Below are 27,501 nucleotides of genomic sequence, written 5' to 3'. Positions count from 1 at the left end.
ACAGACATATGAGGAAAGTATGTGAACATTAAAGCATGTAAACAAGTTTCTAGTAAGTCCCTAAAACATGTAATATATGTCCCCTTTAAATACAAGTCCCATTCAGAAAGACACAGCAGGAGTTCCAGCTTCAAATTCTTCAGCAGGATTGTGTCCATGATATATAACCTGAAGGTGTGGAGAGCAGGTGGTGCTCTCCTCCTCAGACCCCTCACTTTTATCCCCAAGCGGTGGATGTCCTCTTTGGGCAACGCCTGCTTTGTCCACCAGCCAATGACACGCATTCTTGCTGGAGAATGAAGGTCGTCCGTCTTCCCGTGAGGCGTAGTGCTAATCAAGGCCGTTCAAGGTCGCCCCATTGCCATTTGCTGGTTCTCCTCCAGATAAAAAGAAAGAACGCAAGCGGACTGGGCAGTATTGTCCCATGCACAGACGCTCACTGTAGTTTTTGTACACTGTGTCTTGGACCACTTGTTTATAGCCACCATGGAACAAGCAACAATTGCCTGCCCTTAGTGTGATGTTCTTCTTTAAATACTAATTATATTATGGCAAACAGGGTTGAATCCTCATGCTTTTGCAGTGAAATTATGATCCTGTCTGGGTTAGGGAAATAAATATGCGGTCACTGAAGCACAGCATTGCCGCAGGGTCGTAAGAGAGACGGCTCTATCACCTGGTGCAAGAAAGAGGCTTGTGTTTTTTAAGCCGTCTGCAGCCTTTGTCTATCTGTCTGTCATAATGTGACACTTTTATGTCCAAAAGCAGGCATGCAAGCAGAGGGGGTTTGAGTATTGGGTTTGATACCGGCGCTTTCCAACTCCCAGGAGAACAACATGGATGTCATTAGTGGACATGCCTCCCTGGAAGAATATAAATCACCCTGGTCAACAGAAAATGATATTCTAATCCCTAATCATTTATTTATGTGTGCTTCTTTTCATCTGTGTGTGTGTAAGTGTGTATTCAGGGGATGTGTGTGCTCAGTGGCATGTCTGTGTTCATCTGTCAGGGGGGATGGACTGAGCAGATTGTGTATTATCATGGTAATGCAGAGGCACAAATTAAACCATGACCTCTCAGGGTTTATTGAATTAAATTGATTCTGATTACGGGCGGATTGCTTGTTGTGATTTGTACGGTGTGTTAGTGGTAAAATTACAATGCGGTTTATATTTTTATTGGGCTAAATTACGATTATTCTACTTATTGAATTCTTACCTGGCGTTTAAAACTGCAGGTGATAATCAGAGCTCATCTAAAATGTGCCGTCAGTTTGGATGGAAATTGCAAATGATGAAAAAAGATGAATTTTGAAAACCTGGCTCTGTCATCAGAATCGCAGCAGGTGTGTGTGTGTGTGTGTGTGTGTGTGTGTGTGTGTGTGTGTGTGTGTGTGTGTGTGTGTGTGTGTGTGTGTGTGTGTGTGTGTGTGTGTGTGTGTGTGTGTTGTGTGTGTGTGTGTACGATGCCAAAAATAAATGAGTGGAGCTGCAGCACTGCTTTCATAAGACTGCTCCTTCACAGAAACAGACATCAGTTCCTATCTTGTTCCTATTTTTCGCTTTCCTCCGTATCGTCACTCTCCCTCGCATCCCATCATGCACTCCCCGTCTCGCTCTGCTCTGTGCGTTTCCATGGCAACGCTGTGCAGGCATTTCATGTGACTATGATGTGTGTCGGCCTCTGTGTGGCTGCAGGTGTGTTTGTGGACGATATTAAAGCCATGTACATTTTTTATTTACTGATTCTATCAAAGTAATTGGGTCTGTTTCCATGGGATGAGTTATCAAAATAAAAAGCATTTTAGTCATTGATTGTTTATATAAGCTGCAATAGCTCACTACCCAGCATTACTAGTCCAATACAATTAACAAAGCAGCCAGAAAAAACTTGGAATGGCTCGTTTTTTAACCCCTTAATATTTCATTTTATTTATGGCGCCTCTGAGGATTTAATAAGCGTGTCAAACATCTCTCGGTTGCTTCTGCCCCTGTGTGTGTATATGTGTGTATGTGAACATGTCACCCTACATCGATTTATGATGCCTAACCGGGTGGAGCAATTCACTGAGGGGTTTTAGAGGAAGCCTAATAACCGATACAGCCTTTCAGCCAAGTGGCCTCTTGGGCTGTTGTCTGTGTAAAGGCAATTCCCCGCTTTTAACGTGTTAGTGTGTGGAGGCGGAGAGACGGAGGCGGCGGTTACTCCCAAAACCACAGGACTAATTTACCTTGTCCTGACAGATTGAAAGATGGAAAGTGCAACAAGGGAACAACTGGGAAGATTTGTAGGAGATTGAGTGGCTAGGAAGTCCCGGAAAAAGCTCCTTGTGGTTCAGGATTGCAGCAGAGGGACAGCTGTTACACAAGTGGGCTTACTTCAAACATCTGCTGCAGGAAAATGCATGTATAGAAGTGAAAAATACAGCTATATTAATACAACTTGATGCATGTCACTCCTCTTGCTCTGTTTTGCACACATTTCCCTATAAAATGTAAAGATATACATATGAATTGATTGCTAAAACTCTTCTACCTCTCATTTTTCTCCTGCAGGGTTCATTTCCAGGGAACTTACACTTGGTTCTGGTGTTGCGTCCGACTACTTTGCTCCAGAGGACTCTGTCAGACTTCCTGTTCAAGTACAACAGGGATGAGTTCAAAATGAAGGTATGGCATTTGTCTCTTTCCCTTTTTTGGTTTATTAGGACACATCATGCTTTGAATAATCAGTGGATTGTGTTTTTTTTAAGGTGGTGATGCTGAGTTCAGTGACTGAGCTCCATGCTTATATCGACCCGGGACAACTGACCACAGATCTGGGAGGAACGCAGGAGTACTGCCATGACAGCTGGATCTCACACCGCACTGTATGTACACACACACACAGACACACAGATTGAAACCTGTGTCCATTGCATCAGGAACTCATCCCGGTGTTTATTGATACCTGAATGTGTCGTCCACAGGCAATCGAGGCCTTCGCTCTCATGGTGAAGACCACGGCGCAGACTCTGCAGGCCTTTGGCACTGAGCTCGCAGAGACTGAACTACCCAACGATACGGAGGCCACCACCACCCTTCTGCACACACACACTCTGAAGAAGGATGAGATGAAGGTCAGATTTACATACCCTATGTCCCTCTGTGTTTTCCTTCTGTCTCTGAGTTGGGCTGATGTTGAAAAATGATTGTGTTTATTATCTAGGAGGACCTACAGGTGGCGTTGTCTCAAGGCAGACGCCTGCTGGAGTGTATAAACGAGCCTCTGCAGACGGACCCTGAATACAGCATGACCTACGATGAACTGGAAAACTTAGCGACTGTACAGAGGTAGAGGAAGAGATGAACGTAAACACACATAGAGGAAGAAGTCGTCCCTGAACGCATAACTAAATCCGCCCTTCTTTCCCTCAGACTCCTGGGTCAGCTGGACGAGACAGAGACGGCCTTCGATGACTTCTGGGAGCGCCACCGCACCAAGCTGGAGCAGTGCTTACAGCTGCGGCACTTTGAGAAGCACTTCCGTGAAGTGAGTGGTATTATGAGAAGTGTAGTTTTTTGCAGAAACAAGTCAGGAAATGTGTGCTCTTATAACATGTGCGTGTCTGTAGGTGCGCGCTCAGCTTGACGTGACATCGGAGCGGCTGTCTGGTTTCTCTGAAGTCAGCGTAAGCCCCGCCCACGCTGAGCACGTCCTCCGAGAGCTCAGCGGACATGAGGACAAAGCCTGTGTAAGACACACACACACAGTCACACACATGCAATTCTATGTCATAATGCAGCTCACGTGGGACAGAAAACACAAGCTCAACACTTTTACCTTTGATGCATCCTTAAAGCCATACGGCTGATTATATAATCAATGTGATGCCCTGCTTTATCCCCCACTCTCTGGGAATAGATGGGAGAAAGACACAGGGAAATGTAGAGGTGGTACCTGTGTGGGCGTGTGGATTGGAGTAATGTATAATATCTTTTTATTTATGATGTAACCATTTAGTTTGTAGGTGTTGAAAACCTTTTTATAATAAAGACTACAGTAAATGTCCCCCTCCATGCAACATTAAGTAATGAACACTCTGCTTAGAGGACAACAGAAGGTTGTCATCCTGTCAGTGATGGATTGATTGTCCACTGCTGTTGTCCACTGTATCCTGAAGTATATTCTGATCATGTGTTTCTAAAGGACGCTCTAGATAACGCGCTGTCCCTGGCCGGTGAAGGTGACCGGCTGATAGAAAACTCCCACTATGCCGAGGACTCCATCAGGCCGAAGTGCAGCGAGCTGAGAGGAGTGTGTGACGAGATCAGCTCCACCCTGAGGAGCAAGAAGAGCCTGCTGCTCAGAGCCATGGAGCTGCACCACGCTCTGGAGAAGGTAGATGTTGTGAAGTAATACAAGAAGAAGCTTTTGCCAGACTTCGGGGTCATTCATATCTATAAATCCCTTCCTTCCAGGCGTCACGGTGGTGTGAGGAGGGCATCTTCCTGTTGGCCAGCCAGCCTGTGGACCGCTGTCAGTCTCAGGACGGAGCTGAGGCTGCTTTACAAGAACTGGAGCGGTACCTGGACACCGGGTCGCTGCACACTCTCTCTGACCGCAGCGCCATCTGCTGCCAGTACGAGGCGGTGATCACCACTCAGCTCAGGGTCCGTAAGAAGAAGATTTAACATGCAAAGTTACATTGAGTTTACCTTTAAGTGAATTCACTGTTATATCTGTGTTTGGTCTCCATCAGGATCAGGTAGAGAAAGTGTTCCAGAAGCAGAGCTCCGTCCAGGAGATGTTTGAAAAGAGACGCGTCAGCTTGAAGAAACTCGCCGCCAAACAGACCAGACCAGTCCAGCCAGTAGCTCCCAGACCTGAAGTCAAGTCCCCCCTCTCCTCTCCCAGTAAGCATCAATCAGTAGATATGTTGGTCAATTAAAGGGAACTCAGAGGAGCTCTTCTAATGGCTAGTTGTTTTGTCCCTTTCCTTCAGATCAACAGAGAAAAGAGAGGAGATACTCGGCTGATAATGCCATCTGCAAAAGGGTAAATACTGTCAAATGCAAGCAACATTTACACTCTTTATTTTAGATCATCATCCTTTATAGATAAGCAAATACTATATAATGTGTGTGTGTGTCCAGGTGGAGTCTCCCATACATAACGGTGGAACTAGACATGCTTCCCTGTCAGAAGAAGAGGAAAACCTGGCAGTGCTTCGGCGGTAAGACAGTCAAAGGCATAGATAAGAAAGTTGGGATGCATTTTCTTTACCTGTAGCACTTAAGGTATAAAAACAGTACCAAAAAGTGATGCATAATAGTTCTAATAATGACATCTTGCTGTGACTTTGGGAATCTGTAAAATATAAGATGATGCATACAAGTGTGTAAAGAGGAATATTCAAAAGAGGGTTAAAGGGGGGAAAGAGAGGAATCAAACTTAAATGACTACTTGTATTTCCATGGTGCAGCCATGTGATGAATGAGCTGCTGGAGACGGAGAGAGCTTATGTGGAGGAGCTGCTGTGCGTGCTGGAGGTGAGTGTTTGTCACGTCACTTCAGTACATGCATCTATCATGCATCAGCAAATCTTTTGATGTCACGTTTCTAATGTTAAACTCCAGGGTTATGCAGCGGAGATGGACAACCCTGCCATGGCTCACCTGATCCCCAGCACCCTGCTGAGCAAGAAGGTCGTCCTGTTTGGAAACATGTCTGAAATCTACCAGTTTCACAAGAGGTACGCATCCCTCAGTGTTTATGCTAAGCTAATATGAATCAATATAATGCTCTGCAAGAAAATGAATACAGGAAAAACCTTTGTTTCATGTTGTGTTTCTGCAGGACGTTTCTAAAGGAACTAGAAGCGTTCACCGACTGCCCAGAGCTAGTGGGCCGCTGCTTTTTAGAGAGGGTAAGCTACCTTTCCTGGTCTTATAAAAAAGCCCATTAAGAAATCTTTCCAAGTCCAATCAATGACGTAAGTCCATGTCTCTGTGCAGATGAAGGACCTTCAGATCTACGAGGCGTACTGTCAGAATAAACCTCGATCTGAGAGCTTGTGGAGACAGTGCTCCGACTGTGCCTTCTTCCAGGTATCACCTGTCACCTCAAACTGTAGCTTCCTTTTTCATTTCCTTACAAGAGCGATAAACTCTTAAATATCTTCTTTGTTTTGTGAACCAGGAGTGCCAGAAGAAGCTGGAACATAAACTTGGTTTGGACTCCTACCTCCTTAAACCTGTCCAGAGAATCACCAAGTACCAGCTCCTGCTGAAGGTGAGCTGCGTCCATGTGCTGCTGTACGTCTAAGGGTGTTTATTTCAGACTCACTGTAACTGTAACTGTGTTTGCAGGAAATGCTGAAGTACAGTAAGGGTTGTGACGGCTGTGGTGACCTGCAGGAGGCGCTCTCCTCCATCCTGGGGATCCTGAAGGCTGTGAACGACTCCATGCACCTCATCGCCATCACAGGATACGAGGTCAGAGGAAAGACACTGAATATAAATGTTGCATTAAAATGTGCAGGCTTATTTCCCGAGCTGCTCATTAAAACCTGTCTTTCTCTTCCCCTCAGGGTAACCTGTCAGATCTGGGTCGTCTGCTGATGCAGGGCTCCTTCAGTGTGTGGACGGAGCATAAAAAAGGTCACGCCAAGGTCAAAGATCTGGCCCGGTTCAAGCCCATGCAGCGGCACCTGTTCCTGCACCAGAAGGCCCTGCTGTTCTGCAAGAGGAGGGAGGAGAACGGGGAGGGCTACGAGAAAGCTCCGTCGTACAGCTTCAAACACTCCCTCAGTGTACGATTATATCAGTCAGATTATTGCAAACATTTGTGCTTTATCGTGAAGGATCAAGGCTGACTTTGTGCTTTTATTTGACCCTGAAGATGAGTGCAGGTGGGCTTCACAGAGAACGCTAAAGGAGACAACAAGAAGTTTGAGATCTGGTGCAACTCCAGAGATGAGGTTTTTATAGTCCAGGTGAGCTCACTCAGCCTCTCTGCTGTGATGAATGGAGATCAAAGCCTATCAGTGTTTTAGTTAATGCTATTATTTGTCGTTCTTTTTCTCGTCTAGGCTCCAAATCCAGAGATTAAAACGTCGTGGGTGAACGAGATTCGCAAAGTTCTGACGCAGCAGCTGAAAGCCTGCAGAGGTATCGTGAAAACACACAGTCACACACGCCTGTTTGCTCTTCTTCTTCTCTGCTTTCTGCACAACATACCTGCTTTCAACTGAAGTCAATGTTTCAGATGCCAGTCAGCAGAAGAGCTCAGACTCCGTTTTCCCCAGTCCCACCAGCAACAACACCTCCATCTCCCTCAGGTCGGTGCTTTACATGCTGCTACACACGAAAGAAGCCCAGTTCAAATGCTTTTTATTCATCTGGATGTCTTCTTCTTCTTTCCAGTCCCTTTCGTAGTAGTGGTCAGAAAAACCCGAAGAAGACAGAGGAGAAGAAGGCGGAGGCGAACACGATGTCTGACTCCTCTTCTTCACCCAAACACAAAGGTGTGATATATGCTGTCTCCTCACTCACTGATTTAAAAAGAGTTTCATAATTCAACTGTGGCTGAAATGCTCCTGCAGTGAACTCCCACTGATCTACTTTTCTTCATCACGTTCATCTCCACGGTTCCTCTTTCTGTCTCTCTACCTTTATTACTTCTTCCATGTTTGCAACACACTCTCTTTTGTTTTCTCCCACTATTCATTTCAAACCATCGTTTCCAGATGAACCAGTGACCAGTCCGACCACTGACAGGTCTGCAGTGGCTAAAAAGCGTTTTACTTTGCCGGGCTTCAGCAATCTCAATAGTCCCAAAGGTAACGTCAGTGGACTTTAGGAGGTTTAGTTTGATTAGTCCGGCTTGTTACTCTTGCATTATAGCTTTAATGAATAAGAAATGTAAATAATTTGTGGTCAAAAGCACCCTCAAATAAAAAAAAACAGGATAGATGGTCCTTTCCCTACAACCAATGGAGTTATTATAAGTTCTATATTCAATACACTGCTTATACGTGCTGTGTTATCAATTAAAGATCAATTATTGCCCCCTATCTTATCTAATTGAGAGCTTAATGCAGTATAATTGGCTGTGAAGTGGTCCTAGTTGTAATGTTGTAGACACTCTCCCCTAATAATAATAAAAACTGAAGGTCAGGGTTAGTCTTGCTTCTCTAAGGCCGTTTGATTTCTCACGTTTCTCTCTCCTTCTTTTTCTTCCTCCCTATCTCTATTTTCTCTGCCCATGCGACCAGGCTCGGCCATGAGCCCCGAGCATGGCTCCAAACGCCACTTGGTCAAGAGTGACCCCACACCGTTTGGGTTTAAAGGTATATTGTTGTCCCATAATCGGGGCCCATTTAATTCCAGAGGGCCATCGTTCATCCTCCCATCCCTCCCTACTGAAACGTACTCATTGTGTAGATTTCATCTGTGTCTCTCATAGAAGGATGAACCAACAATAATCCAGCAGTAGAAACTGTTATATGCCATTACCCTTCATAGAGAGAAATGTGTTGCACTAACACAGACTATCTGCAGGTCCTGGAAGTCTTAAAAGTCCTAAACCCAGTTGTATTTGTATCATGATGCATTTAATTTGCACTAATTGCCAATCCAGATTAATATCCCACTTTTTTGCACAAATTTACACCAAGGAAATTTCCCCAAATGTCTGTTTTTTTGTCGTTCTGAAACCTGCAGATGATTTGTCTCATGTGCACAACAGCCCTTTTCACAGGTCATCATCATCACTGAATTATAAGTCTTGTACCATTTATCATTTATTAAAGTGGTTGCTGAGAGTCATCTTAGCTTAGCACAAAGACAGGAAGCAGTGAAGCAGCTAGTTGTCCAAAAGTGCAGATGAATAGCAAGTGTTTCCAAGTCTTTATGCTAAGCTAAGCTAACCAGCTGCTGGCTCCATATGCACCATACCGACGTCAGAATGGATGAATGGTTTACTAACAACATCAGAGGGCAGACAACTTTCCCCTGGTATTTTACTGCAGCTAACCCAGCAGTCTCACTGTCTCGCTGGCTGTTTGTCTCCGTCCAGAGCCGGCTCCTCATGTCTCTCTGAGCAGAGTCAGATGGATGAGCGCCTCTAGTCTGTTACAGAACAAGCGGCGAGGTACAGATCCGTTCTGAGGATCAGCCACTGTAGGTGTTTGCCGTGGTTTGGGGTGATGATTGATTTTTACTGGAGGTAAAGTGTAGCAAAATATCCACTTTTCCTTTCATTTAGCCTTCTATTGAGTCTTACTATCTTCTGTTTGGCATGAAATACAATTTAAAATCTACTTTTGGTGAGAAAATATACGATTTTAAGACTCAATTCAGTGTATTTTTGCAAGGATAACTCTACCTCAAATCAATCAGTCTCTCTTCTTCTGCTATCTGGTGTTCTGGGTTAGTGGTTGGGTGGTGTGGATTAAATAATGAGACTTACTTTTCAGCACTGGCAGTCAGAGCAGCCGTTAAATAATGAGGTGATTAAAATCTTGCCTTTTTTTTGGATCATGACACCTTGATTTGGTTTTACTGGGATCTGTCTGCTGCCTCCTCTGATCTTCTCTGGGCTTTTGGAAGAGTTTGCTTTGACTTTTGAGTGTGTGTGTGTGTGTGTGTGTGTGTGTATTGATTTGTCAGAAACACCTCTTCAGACGGAGTAAATCTGGATCATTTTGCATGTTTTTCAGTCATCTGATTAGTGACCCAGGCAGCATTTTTATGCCACATGAAGTTGGTGTGTGTTTGACGCAGATTCATCCAATCACTTCTCATCATCCCCCCTCCTTTGCTTGTAAATCTGCTCACCTGTGTTCCCTTTTTCAGGCTGGAACAAGGCGTCTCTCTCGGTGGATGCCTCAGAAGAGAACAATGGGTACTCGAGTAGCGAGGACCCCATGAACTCTGACCCCGAGGACGACGTAGGAAAGAAGCTGGTGAGCTTGAAGACATTTACATACAGCCTGTGGTGTTTTTTTCTTAATACTTTGAGGATGTTTGCCTCTAACTGACTCTCTTTGGTGACCCATTAGGCTCCTGGAAAGTATACAGTGTTTGCCGACTGCGAGAAGGCGGGACCTCAAGAGCTGTCAGTGAAGAGTGGAGACATGGTCCAGCTGATCAGAGAAGGAGAGGAGGGGCAGTGGTAAACATCTTTGGCTCTATTTTGGTATTTCTCTGAGTGCAATTAAGCGTGTAAAAGGACGCTATACGAACATATATTTAAATTATTGGCTAAGGTCCCTGTGTGTTTAATCCTCTGCAGGTTTGTGAAGAACCTCCGCAGCAGTAGGGAGGGCTGGGTCGCAGCAGCAAACCTCCTCAGCCTCATCTCAGAGTCCAAGTCCTCTCAGTCGCTCAGCAGCTCAGGTATTTGTCTGCTTTATTTGCTCTTTGGACACAGCGGTCATGTTGCGTCCCCGCCCACATCTCACACTCCTCTTGTGTGTTTGTCCTGCAGATGGCAGCGTCTCCGGGAACATCAGCACGTCCTCCAGCTGCAGCGAGACCTACACCAGCTTCTCCGACATCAAACCCTGACCTGGATCCATCAAGGAACAACGTCCGTGTGGATTTACAAAAAACAAATCACAGAGACCATCCACGTCACAGTTTGAGGATCCAACTATAAATCAATCATCTCTGAAGCTGCGGATGTTGCCAGTGTTTTAGCTGAGTCATCAACACCCATCTCAATTTACATTAATTCACCTTTAAAGTTATTAACATGTTAGGTGTGTTCACAGTGGCAGATCATTTACATATCAGGGAAACGTCAGGCCTTCTTTAAAAATCACATCACTGTCAACTACAGATAGAAGTGTTCAGTCTATTATTCAACCCATTTGATTATGTAGCATTTAAGCGGTCAAATTTAAAGAATATGTGCACTAAAAGAAACCCCCTCAACATCACAGCATAGGGACAGATTCTTGTGTGAAACAGCGACAGGTATAGACGCTATCAGACCGGCCTTTCACCCCATGCTTTAGTGTCAGACATTAATCGCACACTGTGAAAACTGGCAGCTGGCTGCAACAAGAAAAAAGCTTTTGGTGCGTGGTGGAGCAGCTCACACCTTCAGGATGACTTACTGGAAGTCTGGTCACCTTTTTTTGTACGGGAGGTCACAGTGTCTGGCGGGTCCGGGGTGTTAAATATTCAACAGTGCTGTGTTCCTCCCATGTCGTCCATACGAGCTTCCCTGGTTCCACCTATTAAGGTATATAATTCATCACCTGGTGAATGTCCCCCACAGCGCCACCCGGTGGGCAGATGTCATGCAGCTACACATAGAATCACTTAACAGAGCGGCAGCTTTGAACAACTTTTAAAACCTCTTTTTCTTTTTCCTAGAGTGATTGTCTAAATCGCCTGTACACTGCTCTGGGTTATCGTCTCAGGAAGGTGTGTGGGCAGGCAGGTGTGACTGCATACCTGTGTGTCTACTATATGTCTTTGTGTGTGAGTGTGTGTGCATTCCCGCATATGTGTGTGTGCTTCAAAAAACAAATCCAAACTGGCTATTTAGTCGCAGACAGCAGCTGGGTCACTGGCTACACTTTAAGATATTTTAGCTCCGTTACTCACTATTTAACCTGCTGGGTTAGTTTCTCGTTGGGCAGAGTTAATTTGAAACCATTGAAGGGAGTGCTTGGATAGAAAAGTCAATATACTGTGCACACAAATACTGTGTCATGGCCTCTGCGCTCACCTATCTTTGGTTTGCACTGCAGCAACAAAAGCAGCTTTGTCCCTCCCTCTGCTCCCAGCCCTACTAAGGCATGTGACAGCAGCCACCTCTCCTCAAGCAGGCCTAACCCGGAGAGTTTTCTCAATGTGTTTGCACCGCATGTCCTGCATCAGAATGTGATTTACTTATGATGATGTAGCAAGGTAATCGAATAACAAGGTGCATCACGTTTGGATGTTTTGAGTAGGCTGATTTAGCCCTGTAGTGGGAACCAGGATACAGGTTGATAACACATCTCTGACAACCAGCTGCTGTGACACACACACACACACACACACACACACACACACACACACACACACACACACACACACACACACACACACACACACACACACACACACACACACACAGACAAAGAACCTGTGCTATTCTGAACACTGAATGACACCTTTTTTCTTACATGGTTTTTCAAAGGTGTTTTTTTATAACCCCAGATTTCTACTGTATCAACAAGGCGCACTGTAAAACAATCTTTCCATATTTACTGTCGAATGTGTTGTTCAAAACAGAAAAAGTGCAGCATGCGGTTACACTAAAAACCAGCCCCACCCATTTAATACTTAAAAAATGGGTTGTATTTGTCCGCCACTGTCTTAACACCACTGTGGTTTTGTTAAATTCGAACCTGATTTGAGCATTTTTGCTGAAAACCCCTTTTATACGCATGTCCTCCCTGTGAAAGGAACGATTTTGCCCCAGAGAAAGGACGCTTAAAGATAAACCAGAGAGTAAACTGTGGCTGGCATTTGGTGTGGATCCATGTCGGTTTCGTAAGAGTGGGAAATCTATGTTACACTTGTACAGATGTGTCCTCTATACCTCACCCTTGTTTCCCTCGAGAGCATGTACATTGTGAAGAGGATCATGGTTTTATGAGTCTGTGCATCATCTCTCTCTGTGGCATGTTCTTCATACACCTCTCACGTCAAAGCCCTGAACAAGGCAAGTATTTTTTACCAGGCACTGTTGTATTTTGTGAGAGTTTATTTTCTGCCCTCATAAAGCTGACACGGGCACTAAACTTGTCAGCGCTCTATCATGATCACTCAATAAAGTTATTGAATGATTTGTACTTTTTGACTCGGAGGCCGGGGAGACGAGAAGGGTTATATTTTTTTGTTTCTTTTTATGCAGCACATTGCAGCAACCACTGTCTTTATTTTCCTATTGTATCTACTGAGTATGGTGTTGATATAAAGATATTATAATGAGACATATCCGTGTATATTTGTAAATATGTAATTCTGAATTGTATGTAATATGAAAAGCAGCTTTAATAAAGTCTGAGATGGTTTCCTCTATTTTATTTGCATCTTTTAATGAGAAATAAAGCTATTTTATTGTTTTGTAGTTATATTTTGTAAATGGTAGCATTCTGATTTAGTGTAGGCTCTACAACTTCAATATCCTCTATAAACAACATGGATAAATTGCCAATATTATGAATTATACATTTTGATTCAGAAGAGTAGTTCTAAACACGTGGTTAATAACCTCCAATGGGCTTTCCCCAGTTCAGACTGTCATCCTCTGGTTTGGGGTGCGTTCCGATATGTAAACCACCCGACCTTCAGGCCCTTTTCGCCTTCTTTTACTCCTCTCATTTGAGCATAACAGGAAAATAATGTCTGACAAATAATAAATAATTCATACAAAATCAGTGAAGTTTAATTTGTGGGCTTTTAAATATAATGTAGTATAGTATTATTTGCAGTAAGGTGGGTCGAAGATCTTGATGTGAGAGAATATGAACGAGACTCAGCCGTGGCTGGAAAGATACAGATGCGTAAAGTTGGCATGTGGGAGACGCACTACCACCGGAAGTGACGCGGTTTCCACAATAAAACAAAAGTATCTGTGCGACAGAATAATAATACGGTAGTAGTACAATTATTAATCTAATTCGTTGATTGATATTATATTTGGATTAATAATGAGATTATTGTTCATATGTATATTTTCACTTTCCTTATTGGTTCCATTTCTTTAATAAAACGACGGTTAGCGTAGCTTTTACTGTGAAAGTTCATACCGGAAGTGAGTAATTGTATTCCCGCTAGCCTTGATAGAATACTGGAAAGCAACCAGATGGAATTCAGCACTGGCTTCTTAACAGATTCCGCACATTTTAAATTGTATCGCACACATTTTTTAGCGGACTTTGCTGGCATTTACAAGCCCTGGCGTGACTACAAAGGCCTGTGAAGCCGGGACAGAAGAAGACATCTAAAGACCCAACATCTTCCCACTGTAAGTATCATTTCTAGCCCATAATACTGTCGAAGAGAGAGGGGTGTAGCCTTGTTAAATCACGTTCTGGGACTGTTTATGCGGCCTTATTTGTCATTTTACTGCCTACAGCTTTTATTCCTTTAAACACTGTCGTTCACGGGTTGTTGAATTCTCCAGCACCTGAAATACTGTGTGTGTTTTTTGTGTTAGCTTTTTTTTACCTCCTTGCTATGTTACTTTAGACGACCAGAGTCATGCTGGCAATAATAAAAACAACGCAGCTTCCGGTCCCATTTTTCAAAATAAAACGTGTTACATTTATCTAGTCCTGAAAACTATTACTGAATTAATGTATAAATTAGTTTTTGAGGTATATAATGTCATGATTTTTGTTTAATACTGAATATACCTAAGAGTAACTGCGTCTAGTTGTGATTGTTGGATATGTTTTGTGGTCGTAACAGCATAGTGCATATTAATATTTTACAGCCCTTTTTGACACAGTGATTTCTCCTAATATTTGTACTACCATGCTATGATTAGACTCTGATTTATAAGACTGAGTTTACTCTCCCTTTTAATCCTTGTATACACAAAACTGAAGCAACTTGATCTAATAATTCAACTGTGTATAATCGCATACAGTGAGTTTATATAGTATAATCCAGGTCTTTCAGTCTGTGTGAGCCTGCTGTTGAAAGACTGCTGTTTGCTACTGTCACCTCCCTGTACGATGTATTGCGTCACCAATTGCATTTCTGAAGTAATACCCTGATAATATATGACAAATGGGTTTACTTTATACCTGTAACTGGCCCATTTGTGGCATACAAGCTTCTCAAAAGCACCTTTTAAATTTGAAGCGGTCACAAACCCCCTTTGTTCTCCATTGAATGTTAAAAAGGAGGATTTTTCTCACATCATTATCAATCTCAGGAATGGATGAGCTGTGTTTGTCCTTTTCAGGGAGCGTTCCTCTCAGGTTGCCTCGGAGAGAACAATGTCATTGTGACGTCTGCAGACAAAATGCTTCTTTGTAGTTTGGGATTGATGGATTGAGAAAGGAGACCGTACACTTAGATCCACATTTCTCTTTCCTATTACTGACAAGATAAGAAAAACTGGGTTTTTCTTGGACTTAATGAATTTGATTACCTCGATTCAAGGCTCTTTAAAAGTCAAATTGAAGGGTCAAACATCCTCCTTTATCCTCCTTGAATACTTCCATTTGTATCATGAATGGCTGCCAGTACAGTGGAGAGGAAAGGCTGTCAGATTAAAAGCTATCTTCTTGTTTGAAAGATGCATCATTCAGCACATTGTTGAGAGCCTACAGGTTTGCTAGCATTCTTTAATTGTGTTGGTTGAGCAAAGTAAAGCATATTGAAACAGGATGTTTAATGGTATGCCAGAAAGGATAATATGAAACCTGTTCTTTTAGCATGTGCCCAGAAATGACCCACTTGTATTCACTACTTCTGCTGACTAACACATAGGCGTGACGGATAACCAACTTACACTCACAATGACTTTTAATTCGTCATCAGAGCCGCCCGCTTCCAGTGTTACTACATGTTACTGTATGTTACTGTCATCTGAAGCTGCACAAAGCACCAGCGCTGTGGGATGATTGATGAGGAGATTGGTATCCATGTGTCACAAGAAAGGACAGCTTGTTATCCTAGGGTTGGTTTGGTGGCTTTTTAACAGAAAGCAACAGAAAAAACAAGAAATGTCTCTGAGTTTTTAGGAATGGCTGTTTTCTTTGTTTTTTGTGCCTTAAAACTGAGTATCCTTAGGTATTAGACAGAAAAACAAGCAATTTAAAGGTCAGTTTTTCAGTATTTTTTGACATTTCAAGAGGTTACACAGAGGAAGAGAGCGGAAATCATACAGAAGGTTATTATCCTAAATACTGTTTACAGGATACGTCTCATTGTGACAGAAACAAAAGGTGTCTAAGTTTGGATTTATTCTCTGTAATCAGATTATAATCATAGCCCTCCAGCTTTGTTTGTATATCCTTCCTTAAGTCTCTCATAATTACAGCTGAAAATATAATATATTTGGGGCGGTGTGCAGCCTTTTCTCTGCTCGCTGTGTGTTCGGAGGGTTCAGTGGGCACCAGATTAATTCCATTACGTAACATTTAGTCAGTCTTAAGCAGTGGAAATGAAGGCTTCGCAGCAATAGAGCCTTAAGCTCTCCAGGACTTACAGACGTGTAATTAAATGATTAAACAGACTATTTTAGCATTGTTTTAATTATCAGGATATTAAGCTCCAGCTGCAGAAACAAGGTCTGACTACCGAGGGGAGTTTTCACTTCTGATACAGCAGTTTACAACATGATAAGGTTATAAAGTCCCCCCTTAGATAAGTACTTCCTCATTGCTTATCCTTGGACAAATATTGATTGGGTTGAAGTCATGTAGGCGTTAGTAACACATCGAAGGAACTAGAGGGTCTTTTCTGTTTTGAGAATCTTGAGGTTAAGTGGACCTTATTCAGCAGCTGGTGGACAAAGTGTTTCTGCGTTTCCCTGACCATATGTTCCAAGGGAGCATGCCATGGTCTGTGTTTTGGTATAAAAGCATCACAAAACATCCCATTAGACCTCTTAAAATCAATATTCCTGCCCAAAGTAAGAGGTTTGAGGCTACAAATCACTAGATAAACTCAGCTGAGCCTTTGTTCACGTCAGGTGAAAAACCTTGTGATTCTAATTTGAGCTGTTTCTTTGCTGGCCATGAAAAAGAATTCCCCCCTTTTTCTCTTGTGGAATCTCAGGCTATTAATTGAGCAGCATGTTGGGTTTCATGCCATATAATGTGATTGTGACAAGTGATGGATTCGATTGGTCGGAGAGCTTTGAGTTTACTACTTTTTATTAGTATGTTAGTCAGGGGGGTTTCCCTCTCCTGTAGTGTGTTGATAAAGGTTTCTGGGCATGTAAATGGTCTGCAAAGTTGAAAATCCACTTACAATACAAAAAGGGAATAAATGTTCTTCTACTGCAAACAGTGGCTTTTTGAAAGAGTGTACTACCTTAAGCTTTCCATTAAGTAGCCTTTATTAGCGTGTTAACCTGTCTTGCAGATATGTAGTTTATAGCCTCATTATTCAGGATTTTCAGGAGGCAGGTCAGCAGTAACAGTAGCACAGGAATGAAGGTGGGTTGGAGAGTTAGGAGGAAGCACTTTAACATTCCCAGATGAGGATTAGCAGTCACAAGTTCTCCGCCTGTTCCTGACCCGGCCTGGATTGTGACGCTTTTATGCTACCTGAACACACTCACACACACTTAGCCCTGGAGGTGACCCTGTGTGTGGAGGAATTACATTTCCCTTCATTCATGTTGTGCACTGCTGGATTAGTCATTTCGTACACTTTACTGGGCTGCATAAAAGTGTGAAGTTTCTCCTGTTATTAGCACTCAATGACTCACGATGACAACTGCAGATTGTGATCAGCTGTTTCCTGTTTGTGTTAGTTATGTGTCCACAAATAGAATTGATCGCACTGAGTTCAGGAAGGCACACACCTGTAAATCAGGTCCCGTAATTAACACGGTATGTCAGGTCATAAAGAAAGCCTTGAAGCGCAACTGTTTTCTTAGGCCGCATAAAACCAGAAACTAAATTTGGTTCAGGAGGATCCTGACGTTTCCAAAGCAGTCCATCCCAAACAAATGCTTCATTGTTTTCTTGGTGTTATGTAACAATATTGACTTTGTGTAACTGAAGAGGGAGTCTGGTTTCAAATGGGCTTCATTTGTCAGACCTAGCACACACATAGGGACTCATTTTGTCTTCTTTAACTCTATATTTGCTCCTTTCCTTTCCAAAGATGCGGAAAAATCTAAAGTGGTTAGTGTTAAATCTCATCTAAAATAATGAATACCTTAAACTCCCATGATGCATCTTTCTGTAGTTTCTTATTGTTTAGCTTGAGAGCCCCCAAGTGGCAGAACATGACATATTTCCGTGTTGATATTCATGTCTAAAGCTGTGAGTGTTTGTTGGACTCTCAGGTATTATTATGTAATGTGTGGTAGGAAAACTGGCGCTCCTAAATGTCACCGAAATGTTATGAAGCTCCCGCATGGCCAAGTCCCTCTGATTCAGGAAGAAAGTCCGTCATGAAGTGACTCCATTCCACTTTTGTGGTTTCATCCAGCTTGCCATTGACGTGCTCATTCGTGTGTGTGTGTGTGTTTTGTCCCGTAGGTCCCAAGGCGAGTGTGTGTCCATCATGCCGCTGTTTGGTAAATCCCACAAGAGTCCAGTGGACATCGTCAAGACCCTGAAGGAAAACATGGCCATCCTGGTGAAACAGGACAAGAAGACAGACAAGGTAGAGAAGTGTGTGTGTGTGTGTGTGTGTGTGTGTGTGTGTGTGTGTGTGTGTGTGTGTGTGTGTGTGTGTGTGTGTGTGTGTGTGTGTGTGTGTGTGTGTGTGTGTGTGTGTGTGTGTGTGTGTGTGTGTGTGTGTGTGTGTGTGTGTGCCAATGTCCATGGGCCCAAAGGTGGCAGCCCTTTGTGAAATTAGACCTCGTCTTCTGACACTTCACTGTCTAGAACTGTTACACACACACACACACACACACACACACACACACACACACACACACACACACACACACACATTTTACCACAAGTTCAAGCTCCTTTTTCCTCTGAATCAACATATAAACCTCCCCCCTCTTCTCCCTTGCTCTCCCTCCCTTACTCTCCAGGCGTCTGATGAGGTGTCGAAGTGTCTGGTGTCCATGAAGGAGATCCTGTACGGCAGCAATGATAAAGAGCCTCACACAGAGACGGTGGCCCAGCTGGCCCAGGAGCTGTACAACAGCGGGCTGCTGCTGTCGCTGGTGGAGAACCTGCAGGTCATCGACTTCGAGGTAAGAGTCTGCCATCCACCATCATCTTTGAATCATTTGAAACCAGGACTTTGTCAGAATAACCCCTGTGTGTGTGTGTGTGTGTGTGTGTGTGTGTGTGTGTGTGTGTTTGTGTGTTTCCAGGGCAAAAAGGATGTGTGTCAGATCTTCAACAACATCCTGAGGAGGCAGATCGGGACGAGGAGTCCCACCGTGGAATATTTCTGCTCCCACCAAGATGTGCTCTTCATCCTGCTGAAAGGGTGAGATACACACACACACACACACACACATACAGTAGCTACATACTTTAACTCCATTATGGTATTCCAAGGGGCAACTAAAACCCCCCCTCTGAATTTTATAAAGGTACGAGACGCCCCAGGTAGCGTTGAATTGCGGCATCATGCTGAGGGAGTGCATCCGCCACGAGCCGCTCGCCAAGATCGTGCTGCAGTCGAATGATTTCAACAAGTTCTTCCACTACGTGGAGATGTCCACCTTCGACATCGCCTCCGACGCCTTCGCCACCTTTAAGGTACGAGGCTGAGCTCAGGTCGCTGTGCATCTGTTGCACTCTGACAGTAGAGGATCAGGGTCACATGTGACGTGTTTCCCATCTCTCCTCACAGGATCTCCTGACAAGACACAAAGTGCTTGTGGCTGAATACCTGGAGCAGCACTACGACTCTGTGAGTGATCAGTCCGGTGAACACGTGATGGATGTTATAACCACAGCACATGTTGCACGACCACTTGCATCATTCCTGACCACATGCACGCAAGACTCCCACATCACATCGGCCACAAAGACAAACATAAACACTGCTCTAAATGAAAACAGAAACACACACAGATCAGGTATGAGCCGCTCAACGGCCTCAGTCACGGATCCAAAATAAGAAGTTTGAAAGAAAGAGACGAACACTTCTAGGAAAGGGGGATCAGTGGAAAGCTCTCGCAGTGTCACAGCTTGATACAAAGCTCGGCTCTATGCTGTTGCTTTCCCCAGGCAGAGGGGCCCTTTCATACAGCACTCGGAGCCCCCAGGGGTCTCAGGCTGAAGGAGCCCCGCACAAAACCGCCTTTTTACCTGGACGTTGTGCACTGACAGATGTCGCTGTGAAGGGAGACGCTGCTATGAGCTCAATAGAGCCGATGTAATCCAGGAGACAAAACAGCTTTCGGTTTTAGAGTAGAGAGCAGCCAATAAAGATGGGCTTTCCAATGGTTTGTGTGATTAAAATCCAAAGGTCTGATCGTATAAAGCTAGAAAAAAGTTATGATTATTGGAGGCAGAATTGTCTGTGTTTGCAAATTTAGAGGAAATGGAAGAATAAGATCCACTTCCTCTTTGTTTTGTATTGTTTGTAAATCCGATTCTTGGAATTTTGGCCATTTTCTGTGATCTTTCCTTAAAATGTAAACCTCTTTTGGGAAAACAACAGCTCAAATCAATTCCACCTGTCTATGAAAATGATCCCCGGTGTGTTAAGAAAGTGTAATAATGATGTTGTTTTTATATAATTCCAGGTGTTTGCAGACTACGAGAAGCTGCTGCACTCTGAGAACTACGTCACCAAGCGGCAGTCTCTAAAGGTTTGACCCATATTCTGACATGAAGACCAATATATACAATGTATATATAACTCTGCAATTCAATCCTTACACTATCTACCTCACGCATCGTTTCTGATCGTCCCTGCAGCTGCTGGGCGAGCTGCTGCTGGACAGACATAACTTCACGGTGATGACGCGCTACATCAGCAAGCCGGAGAACCTGAAGCTGATGATGAACCTGCTGCGAGACAAGAGCCCCAACATCCAGTTTGAAGCCTTCCACGTCTTCAAGGTAAAACAACTTATTAAATATCCAATAATAAAGTTGTATTCATGCCAGGTATGATGTGTCACTGGCTCATGCATGTAAACACAGCACATAGGGATATATTCAAATACAACTCGGACTCACTTTGCCTCTGTCAAATGTTTCTTCCTGTCCTCAGGTTTTCGTAGCGAACCCCAACAAGACGCAGCCCATCATCGACATCCTGCTCAAGAACCAGACCAAACTAATCGACTTCCTGAGCAACTTCCAGAAGGATCGCACAGACGACGAGCAGTTCAACGACGAGAAGACCTACCTAATCAAACAGATCCGGGATCTGAAGAAACCGGCCTCCTAGAGAAGCCCCTCAACGCCAACTTTTTACCGATAGGATTAAAAAAAACCACATTAACAATAACGGTTACTCTATTTCAGAAAGAATCTTCTCTTTGTTGGTTCATTTGAAACTCGTGCAACAGTAGTTCTCAATCACTGATCTTTCTTTTTGTAAATGTTTCTCATGAGATCTTTGTTTGTTTGTTTTCCATCTGTAGCATGTAGCGCCACAGCTCATAGTGTCGAAGGCATTCGCTCTTCTGGGAGAACCAGCGCTTAAAACACATTTTTGGAAAGCAATCTCAGTCACCAGATGCAGGACTGGTTTCTAACTGTTTAAATGATTATAATAATGAAGAATTCCTGCTTTTTTTTGTTTATTTTAGCTGGGTTGACATGAACCATATTCTCAGTCATCGCTCAAAGCTTTGTTTGCCAAATAGCAACATTTAGCTGCTAAACGTCCTTCTTATTGAACAGCCAAACTAAATCAACATCCTCACTAAAACACCAACATGTTTTAACCAATTAAACACGGGACAGGATTAAGCAGATCTTTAAACATTAGGAATATACTACAAGATAAATACATTTGAATCATCTCTAATTGGTGGACCAATCACAGCAGAGAAACAGCATGGTAATTAGCACGATAGGGCCCCCTTTAAAGCTCTCCAAAACCCCACAGATGTGGTGTATGCGAGACTGAGAATGGACGTTTTCGGAGACCTAGTTTTAGTGACTGTTGACCAAGAATTGCAAACCTTAAAGAAGCAACTGCAGGATATTTAATTTGAAATGAAGGGCCTTCCTAATCGACATGCTATCGGTACAGTTTCAATCATTTTGATCACTGGTTCTCTTCGCTGGTGGCTGAGAGCACTTTCCGTTTGAGGAATAATAATATGTTAGTCTTAAGCTGATCACTGTTTTTCACACTGCTTGAGGGTTGATGTTTTTATACATAGTTTCTTGTCTTGTACAGTTTATGGTTTGTACACCTGAAGTGAGTGCCATTGTGAGTGAGTTTGATTTGGATCTGACGTTGGTGTTGGAAACCAGTGGGAAGATTCAGAGGTGCCTTTTTGGTTTGGTGTGTTCTTCTTTTTGTATTTCCAGTATCTTTCTAGGGGGAGCTTAATTATTATGTTAATGACAATATGTGATTGAGCAGTGAACCTCTTAACTCACTATATTTGAGTTACGCTGTTATAGAAACCTGATGTTAAAGCTGATGCCATCGTGCACAAACCAGGGCTTTACAGTTTCCGTTGATTTAATGTGCAAATTACAAACCGTGTTGGCTAGAAAATCATCGGGGAACTTATCGAGGAGTGAGGCGAAAGTGAGAACTGGGAAATGTAACTGTGAAAAATCGTAGTAAAAAAACTACTTCTACTTTTAAAATGCTGTTGGTTTTATAGTTGAGTAATAATGAACATCCATGTTTCCATTTAGTCAAGAAGAAAGTTTGAGTTTATTCCTCAATTGATATTTGATCTGCATCCACAGGAGGCTTTAATCTGGAAATCAGGAAAAATCGTTTTGCTTCAAGCTGTGACATCATCATACTACACCACAAGATAACAAGATGCAAAAGTTGACCGACCAGTTTAACTTGAGCCAAACACACCAACGTTTTTATTTACAAAACAAACCATTTGCAACTCCACGTTATCCTCTCTCAGCCTCCTTATTTTCCACATCGATGCTATTGTACCACATTCACGACAAATAAAAGGATGGGAATGCATGCTGTGTGTGTGAGTGCTCATTTGTTGTGAAATGAAATGCATTCATAATTGATCTCAAGCGTTAAATGATTGATTACTGTAGTTTAACACTAGATGATTTGAACCTCGGTTACAGAAATATTGTAGTATTATTGTACTGACAGGAACCAGAACCTGATATCCTGCATGAAATTCCTCAACACTGCATTAATACATAAAAACAATCACACACGAGTAAAGCTGTTGCAGTTCCATCTCTCTTCACACTGCTTCATGTGTTAATGGATTAGTATTCAACCTATGGTGCAATATCGTCACAGCAGCCGTCCTTGCATACTTACGTATAAACAGTATGGATGTCTTTATATGCATCAATTTAAATAAAATTGGCGCTGCTTGTATAAAAAAATAAAATGACATTAACAAATCACAGCATATATTGCCCTATTATCCTCCTGGTCTTCATGGACGTCGTACTTGTCAAAATGAATCCTTGAAAGACACAAAACTCTCCTCCACTCACCAACAATTAACACGGCCTACTAAAAGCAGCCTCCTGTAGTTCAAATATACAGTTTTACACTCACTTTTTTTTCTACTGTAGTCAACAGGTAAACATGAGAGGAAAGATGGCTCCATCACTCACAGACCGACTGCATTCACACACCAGATCTTCACGAGAGAGCAAATAAATACAAATATAGTGCAACTCAGATTTGATCTCCGGATCTGTCTCATTCCAAGCTTCATTCTTAACATATAAAATCTTTGCTTTAAAAAACCCTGTCTGGCCCCGGCTGTGGCGCAACTAGCTGGGGCACCTGCACCGTACGCCGGCGACCCGGGTTCGATTCCCGTCCCGAAAAATATCTTTAAAAAAAACAAAAACCTGGTCTTCTTGGTTTATCTGTGGGTGCACAGCTTCTTGTTGCTGTGGCTCTCTTGCTCCTCCGGCCTGCCGTGCTTCCCCCAATAACCATCTGGAACAACAGAAATGATGCTGTTACGATAGGATTCAATCAGAGCACACGTAAAGATACCCTATTATGCTTTTTTGGGGGCAAAAAGCATAATAGGGCATATTTCCCTTTCCTTCAGTGTGGTTTATGTGCATGTAAATGGTCTGCTAAGGCTAAAACCTCACAGTTCCACAAATTGTACGTGATAGGCTAAGACGCGGGACATTTTTAAGTGGTTGACCAATCACAACAGAGCCAATCAGAGCAGACTGGGCTCTGGTTTCAGACAGCTGGTGAAAACAAATGCTGCAGCACAGGCATTATGAGAAACATAAAGAGCTTTTTGAAAATTAAAGCTCAGTAGAGGCTGAAAATACTGATACTGAATACTGAAACCTGAAAAGCTGCTCTGTAAAGGCGTAAAGATAAGGTGGAACTTACTGGTGTGGTGAGAAGACACTGAAGGGCTCCTCTGCCACTGTGAAGACAGAAAAAAGTCACATTCTCCTCCATTTATCAAGACATCAAACATCCGTCCCTCAAGTACTCACTATGAACTTGCTGATGTTCTTCAGGCTGCTGAACTTCAGGTAGGAGATCTCTCCCTTGTCTTTGTCTCGGTCCTGGTCGCTGGTGTAGATGTCGGTGATGCCGGCACCACGGATCAGAGGCACACACTCATCACAAGGACACTTGGTCACAAACATCATGGTGTGCTCCTCCGGTTTGATGTGGCGGGTCCTGAAAGCATCAGCAAACACAGATTAGGGGAGGAGACTTCAGCGTGTTAAGATCAGCATATCTTTGTCTTCCTCCGCTGACCTGAAGGTGAGTGCGTTCTGCTCGGCGTGGACGATGAATCTGTATTTGCGTCTCTCTCTGTCCTTCTGTTTGTTGTCCATCTGGGGGTACTCTGCGTACTGTGAGCCTGCTGGGTAGGCGTTGTACCCGCAACCCACCAGGTACAGACACCTGGTCCCGTCACTGCCAGCCTGCAACAAGGGAGCAAATGTCATAAATTGCATGAATAATAAACGTTTGTGTGCCATCTTAGCTTAGCTTAGCACATATTCAGGAAACAGGTGGAAACAGCCAGCCTGGCTCTGTGCAAAGGTTCAATTAGAAGATATGTGAGCTCACCGACGCTCCTTTGGCCCAGATGACAGCCCCAACACCCACTTTAGGATCATCTGGAATGAAAATGTCAGATTTGCACATAAGGAACTGGTGATAATAACTGTGACCTTAAAGCCTGTCATTCCGGAAAAAATACCTACAGGCATGCAGCCTCAAACCTTTGAGGCTTTTAGATAGAGTGAGTAGAAATTCCCTCACAGAAATCTCATGGTGACCTTACATAGCTGTGTGAGGCAATGTTTGTGAGGCTAATATGGCCAAAGATAGTGTGCATTTTGATAGGTATATTATCTAAACAACCAAACAGCCAAATTGAACAGGTACACTTTTCTCATGTTTTCTATATCAGTTGTGTTTGTTTGCCAGAGTCTTATCCTTAGCTGTGAGGTTGCAGTTCTCGGTTTTCTGTCTGACCTAAAACAGGAGACGTGTACCCGGTGAGCCCAATCCCCTCAAGTCAATATTTCTCTAAACAAAACAGACCTGTTCTATAAGCCAGCAGCCTGGCCTGGATGATACAATGGCGCACCACTTCTTGAGACAGTCCCTTGTGACGAGTCTGCAGCGGGGCTACTGATGGCCCTGGGGCTGAATGCTGCTCTCTGCTCACAGGAACAACAACATCAACAACAAATAGCAGCAGTGGATGGCAAACGTGAAGAAATGTGTATGTTCCTAACCTGTAGAAGCCGTAGTGTTGCTGTGGCAAACCAGCAGCCACCGCAGCTAACACCTCCACCAGCTCCATCATATTGTTTCTCAGGTTGGAGAAGTAAGGCTCCACGCAGAAGTCCGCCAGCCCCATGTGGGTCAAAATCTCCTGGTGCTGCAGGGACGTTTTGACCAGGAGCTGTGAGGAGAAATCCTTCAGGTGTCTCGTCCGCTCTCTGGGAATCAGAGTATAATCCTGATTATATGCAACCAGGTGCTTTTTATAACATAAACCTAAAAGCAAAGGTTGGTACCTGTTGAAGAGTTCCTCTGTGTTCAGCCCCGGTTCATCGTCCTTCATCCTCTCCATGAAATCACAATCCCTGGACGTCTCGTACACAAACTGTGCCAGGCCGGGCGCCGGCGGCTGCAGCAGCACGCAGATGTGAGGACAGCTGTTGGACTTCAGCTTCTCCGCTGCCACGGCATCCAGCGCAGCCTCTACCGTGATGCTGCGAGGAGGACTCGAGGTGTTTGAAGAGCTGGACCTCAGCATGCTGACTTCAGGGTCTCCCGGCCAGAAGGAGATCTGACTGACTCCAGCTGCAGAGGAGAGTGTGATTAAAATATACTGAAACGCACAACAGGCTGACAGCACTTGCTTAACTACTGCTGGTTTGTTTCACTTCCCTCAGGCATCATAATGTCATGTTTGTTTTAGATTGCTCAGCTAACTTGAGGTATGAGTATTCCCCTCGGAAACCCTTCTCAAAACTACAATGCAAACCAAGCTCTCTGTGTCTGACCACTAATCGCTGTCCTCTCCTCACCGTTGATGATCATCTTGAGGCAGGTGGCGCAGGGTCTCCTGGAGAAATACAAGTGGCAGTCGGCCAGGGAGGCGCCATGCTGGATGATGGCTGCCTGTCCTGCATGGAGCTCAGGTCCTGAACAGTGGAGTCCCACCACCTTACTGTCCTGCACCACCACCAGACCCACCCTGCGGATCTGAAGCACAACAGGTTTGAATACTTCACCTACTTTAACTCATGTATTTCGATCTATATGGGGCGAACATGTGCATTGGTACACCAACCTCAGTAGGCTCATCCTCTTCAGGTTGCTCCTGTGGAAACAGCTCCATCCACAAACTCAGCAAGGTAAACAGGTTTACCTTTGATAGCCTGGGGCCATGGCCTGTTGCAAGGGGAGACACAGGAGAGGGTTATCTTATTTATTTTCAAATGCAAAGAACCTTCCTGCAAAGGTGTAATTACACTGGCTGGTTCAGTATGTAGAGTAGAATGTGAAAAAAGAGCAGGTCCTATTACATGCATCTACTTATTATAAATGTATATAAACCCCTGATTTATTGCTATGACCAGGCATCTCTCACGAAGAGGGTGGGAGAACTTAATACTACATGCTATTCGCTGCTGACACTGGAGCAGAAAGCCTGTAAAGGAAGGGCTTATAACATATATAATATCCTATAAATAATAATGATCTTGAAATCACAATAGAAACACATTAATGTATTTTTAAAACTCCACAAGCATTGGACTCCCTCACCCACGGAGCCATCATGCAATTATTGAGGATCTAATAGTAGGTTACTTTTTGAATATCATTACCCTGATTATTGATATGCTGCTCCCACAATCATAGCTGCTGTGTAGCTGCTATATTAGGTAGCATGTCTGTCAGTCGCCTGCCACAGATCAGCTGTTTCCTGACAGGACGCAATAGAAACCGTTGCAGCTAAACTCTCACCTTGCAGTCTACAGTCAGTCTGGGTGCTGCTGTCTATCGTATCTTGACCCGGCACGGACCGGTCCGGATCGGTTCGTTTCCTTATCTCGGTTCCTTCCATTCGATCCGCCGATGAAATGTCCTTTGACATGAGGAAATAGCAGTATGTAAAGAGTTCAGTCGAAATTGATAATGACCTACATTGATTGTAAAGCTAGAC

General features: G+C 43.6%; 3 protein-coding genes across 3 annotated transcripts in view; 2 read left to right on the top strand and 1 right to left on the bottom strand.

Annotated features, from left to right (window-relative positions):
- Positions 1 to 13,073, top strand: part of mcf2la (mcf.2 cell line derived transforming sequence-like a) — a 32,253-nt gene extending 19,180 nt beyond the window's left edge. The window contains exons 5-32 of the mRNA XM_063877942.1: positions 2,559 to 2,672; positions 2,756 to 2,872; positions 2,972 to 3,121; positions 3,211 to 3,335; positions 3,420 to 3,534; positions 3,617 to 3,736; positions 4,192 to 4,383; positions 4,464 to 4,655; positions 4,745 to 4,898; positions 4,988 to 5,040; positions 5,139 to 5,218; positions 5,468 to 5,534; positions 5,622 to 5,737; positions 5,842 to 5,911; positions 6,000 to 6,092; positions 6,184 to 6,276; positions 6,354 to 6,479; positions 6,575 to 6,796; positions 6,896 to 6,979; positions 7,076 to 7,154; positions 7,252 to 7,324; positions 7,410 to 7,510; positions 7,733 to 7,825; positions 8,261 to 8,335; positions 9,843 to 9,952; positions 10,049 to 10,161; positions 10,282 to 10,385; positions 10,477 to 13,073. Of these exons, the coding sequence (XP_063734012.1) occupies positions 2,559 to 2,672; positions 2,756 to 2,872; positions 2,972 to 3,121; positions 3,211 to 3,335; positions 3,420 to 3,534; positions 3,617 to 3,736; positions 4,192 to 4,383; positions 4,464 to 4,655; positions 4,745 to 4,898; positions 4,988 to 5,040; positions 5,139 to 5,218; positions 5,468 to 5,534; positions 5,622 to 5,737; positions 5,842 to 5,911; positions 6,000 to 6,092; positions 6,184 to 6,276; positions 6,354 to 6,479; positions 6,575 to 6,796; positions 6,896 to 6,979; positions 7,076 to 7,154; positions 7,252 to 7,324; positions 7,410 to 7,510; positions 7,733 to 7,825; positions 8,261 to 8,335; positions 9,843 to 9,952; positions 10,049 to 10,161; positions 10,282 to 10,385; positions 10,477 to 10,556 (3,111 nt within the window). The 3' untranslated portion in view covers positions 10,557 to 13,073. The remainder of the gene's footprint in view (positions 1 to 2,558; positions 2,673 to 2,755; positions 2,873 to 2,971; positions 3,122 to 3,210; positions 3,336 to 3,419; positions 3,535 to 3,616; positions 3,737 to 4,191; positions 4,384 to 4,463; positions 4,656 to 4,744; positions 4,899 to 4,987; positions 5,041 to 5,138; positions 5,219 to 5,467; positions 5,535 to 5,621; positions 5,738 to 5,841; positions 5,912 to 5,999; positions 6,093 to 6,183; positions 6,277 to 6,353; positions 6,480 to 6,574; positions 6,797 to 6,895; positions 6,980 to 7,075; positions 7,155 to 7,251; positions 7,325 to 7,409; positions 7,511 to 7,732; positions 7,826 to 8,260; positions 8,336 to 9,842; positions 9,953 to 10,048; positions 10,162 to 10,281; positions 10,386 to 10,476) is intronic.
- Positions 13,074 to 13,817: 744 nt separating this feature from the next.
- Positions 13,818 to 22,802, top strand: cab39l (calcium binding protein 39-like). The gene is made up of 9 exons (XM_063877640.1): positions 13,818 to 14,022; positions 18,233 to 18,359; positions 18,742 to 18,906; positions 19,030 to 19,148; positions 19,255 to 19,423; positions 19,518 to 19,577; positions 20,419 to 20,484; positions 20,594 to 20,737; positions 20,892 to 22,802. The coding sequence occupies exons 2-9, from the start codon at positions 18,258 to 18,260 to the stop codon at positions 21,069 to 21,071; spliced, it is 1,005 nt and encodes a 334-aa protein (XP_063733710.1). The 5' UTR covers positions 13,818 to 14,022; positions 18,233 to 18,257; the 3' UTR covers positions 21,072 to 22,802.
- On the bottom strand, positions 22,538 to 27,489 carry cdadc1 (cytidine and dCMP deaminase domain containing 1). Its single transcript, XM_063877639.1, has 11 exons — positions 27,303 to 27,489; positions 26,626 to 26,726; positions 26,360 to 26,537; positions 25,844 to 26,132; positions 25,559 to 25,765; positions 25,362 to 25,480; positions 24,882 to 24,931; positions 24,564 to 24,733; positions 24,293 to 24,482; positions 24,183 to 24,219; positions 22,538 to 23,762 (listed from the first exon to the last, which is right to left on the bottom strand). Exons 1-11 carry the CDS (start codon positions 27,430 to 27,432, stop codon positions 23,686 to 23,688), a joined length of 1,548 nt encoding a protein of 515 aa, XP_063733709.1. The 5' UTR covers positions 27,433 to 27,489; the 3' UTR covers positions 22,538 to 23,685.
- Between the last annotated feature and the right edge of the window lie 12 nt (positions 27,490 to 27,501).

This window comes from Eleginops maclovinus, chromosome 24, assembly GCF_036324505.1.
Source record: "Eleginops maclovinus isolate JMC-PN-2008 ecotype Puerto Natales chromosome 24, JC_Emac_rtc_rv5, whole genome shotgun sequence".
NCBI classification, from domain to species: Eukaryota; Metazoa; Chordata; class Actinopteri; order Perciformes; family Eleginopidae; genus Eleginops; species Eleginops maclovinus.
The sequence above is the reverse complement of the archived record's forward strand: the minus strand, read 5'-3'. Positions and strand labels throughout refer to the sequence as shown.